General features: G+C 44.5%; 1 protein-coding gene across 1 annotated transcript in view; it reads left to right on the top strand.

The window, feature by feature from the left end:
* The first annotated feature begins 637 nt into the window (after positions 1–637).
* The window catches only part of LOC107104351 (zinc finger protein 24-like), a 16,733-nt gene continuing 12,967 nt past the window's right edge, over positions 638–4,403 (top strand). Inside the window, exons 1-2 of the mRNA XM_015404343.1 lie at positions 638–981; positions 3,293–3,372. Coding sequence (XP_015259829.1) covers positions 638–981; positions 3,293–3,372 — 424 coding nt within the window. The remainder of the gene's footprint in view (positions 982–3,292; positions 3,373–4,403) is intronic.

Here is a 4,403-nt window from a genome sequence, read left to right as displayed (position 1 = left end):
TTCACAAATGGTGGCAGTGGTGGTTCCAGGCTAATATGTGACAACAATGCAGAAATCAGCCAAGTCAAAGAGGCATCAGGGACCAGTGGAGGGTTCCACAGAAGAGGCCCAAGATGATGAAAACCTGCTAAAAGCTTCTGGTGAGCAGCAATCTGAAGCACAAAGTTTCTCTGAACTCTCTGCTTTATTGAAAGGCTTGATGCAGCAGCATGCTGACCAGGAAGCTAAATGGGAGCAGGACAGACAACGCCAAGATGAACAGTGGAGGAAAATGCAACACCAGTTCAGTCTACTTCAGCAGGGGGTCCACATGGAACGTCGAGAGCATCAGATGCAGCTGGAGGGTGCAGCAGCTGATCCTGGAATGGTTTCCGGTCCTGCAGTAAGACCAAAAGTGCCAAAGTCAGTACAACAGGGAGGAAGCCTTCCAAGCACGTCTGAGGGACCACAAGTATCCAGTCTGAGACCACCCAGTTGGAAAGGTCCAAAGATGCAACCCTATGGTGAGGATGAAGATATTGAACATTATTTAACAATGTTTGAAAGAATTGCAACTGGATGTCAGTGGCCAAGGACTGAATGGGCCCTGCATCTGGCACCACTTTTCAGCGGTAAAGCAAGAGCTGCTTATGTAGCTATGGACACTGATGACACAATGGACTATGACAAGGTAAAAACTGCTGTATTGGAAAAGTTTGAAATAAGTACTGAGACCTACAGATCGAGGTTTCGGTCCACGACGGTGAAGGAAGATGAGACACCCAAGGAGCTGCGAACACACCTTAAAGACCTGTATGAAGAGTGGATGGTTCCAAAGGAAAAGACACGAGAGCAAATAGGAGATGTCGTCGTGCTGGAGCACTTTCTGAGAGTTCTCAGCCCAGATCTTCAAACCTGGGTTAAAGAGCGCAACCCCTCCACTTCAAAAGAAGCTGCAGAGATTGCAGAGGCTTTCCTTGCAGCTCGTCGCCCACAAAAAGGGTACATGACTTTGAAACCTAGTTCCACCCCTGTTATGGTGGGAAAGTCAGGGGGGGCAACTGGACAGAGACCAAACTATTCCAAAGAAAATTCCCCAGTCAGTAGCAATAACTGTTTTAGGGAATTTAAACAGAGAGGTCCTTTTGTTTGTCACTCTTGTGGTCAAACTGGTCATTTTAAGGGTAAATGCCCAAATCAGCAAGACAGTAAGACTTACATGTGTTTTTCACCAGAGTGTTTTGATTTGTCAGAGGAAGTACCTGAGTTTGTAGAACCTTCAAGTTCTCAGGAGCACACCGTCACTGTTTTTATTGAGGTTTCCCTCCCTTGTGTTGCTCTTGGATTCAGGTAGTAGCCATACTCTTATTAGGCCAGATTGTCTTCCCAGAGACACCACGTTTTGTGGTAGAGTTAAAGTTTGGTGTGTTCATGGTGATGATGTTGATTATCCCATTGCCAATGTTGTACTTCACGTTCATGAACAGGAGCATTTGCTTACAGTAGGAGTGATTGATAAACTTCCATACCAGGTTGTACTGGGTCGGGATATGCCAATCCTTGGGGACCTGTTAGCAAAGAGTGAGAAAGATTTTGAATCTTCAGGTGAAGTTCTGCTTGCCGTCACTAGGTCTAGCTCTAAGCTGTCTCAGTCAGAGCCAGGTTTGGATATGTTGCCTTTTGCTAACACTGAAGTTCCTGGTGAGGAAAATTTAAGAGGCCACCATTCAAGAAAAAGCAGAAATCAGAGGAGACAAGATAAAGTAAGGGGGACAAAACTTCCTGAGTTGCTTTCTGAACCAGAGATCGATGAGCTATTGGTTGTTCCAAGCAATATTGTCCAACTGCAAAGGCAGGACCCCTCTTTAGCACCTCTGTTTGCTAAATGTTACCAAGACTCAACACTCATTACAGAGGGAGTTCGGGAGGTTTTTCTTGTACAGAATGAACGCCTGTATTATCGTAGCAAAGTGGGTGACCAGCTAGTAGTTTCCACTAGCTTAAGGCCAATAGTTTTACAGTTGGCCCACTCAGTTCCTTGGGCGGGTAATTTAGGATATGTAAAAACATTCTCCAGAATGTCTGATCGGTTTTTTTGACCTCAACAGTTTTCAGATATGGTTCGATACTGCAAATCATGTCCTGAGTGTCAGTTGACAGCCCCGAGTAAGAAAGGTGACAGAGCTCCACTTATTCCTATGCCTGTAATAGACACTCCCTTCTCTCATATTGCAATGGATATTGTTGGGCCATTGGAGAGAAGTAGCTCGGGACATAGATACATGCTAGTTGTGTGCGACTATGCAACCAGGTACCCTGAAGCTTTCCCTTTGAGAAGAATTAAAGCCCGCCAAATAGCTAATTGTTTGATACAGATGTTTTCAAGGGTGGGTATTCCCAAAGAAATACTTAAAGATCAGGGATCAAACTTCACTTCTAAGCTACTGAAGGAAGTGTATAAGCTTTTGGGAATTAGTGGTATCAAAACAAGTCCATACCATCCTCAAACAGATGGACTAGTTGAAAGGTTTAATAAAACTCTGAAGTCCATGTTGAGGAAGTTTGTAAAAGACTCAGGAAAAGACTGGGATCAGTGGTTACCATTTCTGCTTCTTGTTTATAGAGAGGTAGCTCAAGCATCTACTGGGTTTTCTCCTTTTCAACTCTTGTATGGTCATACTGTCAGGGGTCCACTAGATGTCCTCAAAGAGGCTTGGGAAGGGGCCAGACCTGAAAAAAAGTTTGCATCACTCTCATATGTGTTGAAAATGAGGGACAAGCTTGAACAGCTTCAGGAACTGGCTCATAGTCACCTAGTAGAAGCCCAGCAGCGGCAAAAGCAGAACTATGATAAAACAGCCCGGAGAAGAACCTTTAAGGAAGGACAAAAAGTGTTGCTTCTTTTGCCAACTTCTGAAAGCAGCCTTTTAGCTAAGTGGCAGGGGCCTTTTGTCATAAACAGAAAAGTGGGTCCTGTTACTTATGAGCTCAACATGCAAGATCGCCATAAAAAACAGCAAGTTTTTCATGTTAACATGTTGAAAGAGTGGATTGACCGTCCAGTTCCATCAATGCAGTTGTGGGCCCGTGCTGTAATTGATGAAGAAGAGCTTCAAGAGCAATTCTTTCCATCCAATTGTGGGGAACAGCTTTTGCCAGATGTAAGCCATCTATCTCCAGAGCGACAAGATGAACTGCTGGCTATAATGCCAAGAGAGCTTTTCAGCACAAAACCAGGCTACACTCATCTCATAAAACATGACATACGACTTTGCAGCCCTAATCAACCACCTATCAGGGATACATCCTCCAGGGTTCCAGCAAAGCTCATGCCTGCACTCAAACAGGAGGTGGAGGAGATGCTGGCTAGGGGGATCATAGAGCCTTCCAGAGGTGAGTGGTGCAGCCCTGTGGTGCTTGTTCCCAAGAAAAATGACTCAAGACAAAGATTTTGTGTTGATTTTTCAAAACTTAATGCTGTCTCTGTTTTTGATGCTTATCCAATGGCAAGAGTTGATGAACTGATTGAGCGTTTGGGGAATGCTAAGTATCTTACCACACTTGACCTCTGTAAAGGTTATTGGCAAGTTCCATTAACAGAGTCCTCAAGGGATTTGACCACTTTTAGGGTTCCGAGTGGACTTTATCGTTTCAGAACTATGCCCTTTGGACTTCATAGAGCTCCAGCTACATTCAAACAGATGATGGACTTGGTTTTAAAAGGAGCTGACGGCTATGCAGCAGCCTACATTGATGACATTGTGGTGTTCAGTGAGACATGGAAAGACCACATGAAGCATCTGACAGATGTCCTGCAAAGAATTAAAACAGCTGGATTAATTATCAACCCTGGAAAGTGTCACATTGCAAAGACTGAGGTTGAATATTTGGGTTACGTCATCAGGGGTGGGGTTATCCGCCCTCAGGTGAGTAAGGTTGATAACCTTGTTGCTTGTCCTCCACCTACGACTAAGAAAAAGCTAAGATCTTTTCTAGGTTTAGCTGGCTGGTACCGTCGGTTCATCCCCAACTTCTCCACCAGGTCAGCCATTCTTAGTGACTTAACACGTAAATCTTGCCCCAACAAGATTAAATGGACTCCAGAGTGTGAGGCTGCATTTACAGATCTGAAAAACTGTTTGTGTAATGAACATGTGTTGCAGTGTCCAGATTTTTCACGCCCATTTATTGTGCAGACTGATGCTTCAGGAGTGGGACTGGGAGCTGTGTTGCTGCAAGGTGATGGAGACGCCCAAAGACCAGTGCAATATATAAGTCGAAAGCTCTTCCCCAGAGAAATGAGGTACTCTACAATAGAGAAAGAAGCTTTGGCAATAAAATGGGCTCTTGACACATTAAAGTATTACCTGCTGGGCGATGAATTTGTGCTTGAGACAGATCACAGAGCTTTACAGTGGATGAAC

Source organism: Cyprinodon variegatus, unplaced genomic scaffold, assembly GCF_000732505.1.
Source record: "Cyprinodon variegatus isolate N-32 unplaced genomic scaffold, C_variegatus-1.0 Scaffold1705, whole genome shotgun sequence".
Lineage (NCBI taxonomy): Eukaryota > Metazoa > Chordata > Actinopteri > Cyprinodontiformes > Cyprinodontidae > Cyprinodon > Cyprinodon variegatus.
This window is presented reverse-complemented; position numbering and strand designations above follow the sequence as displayed.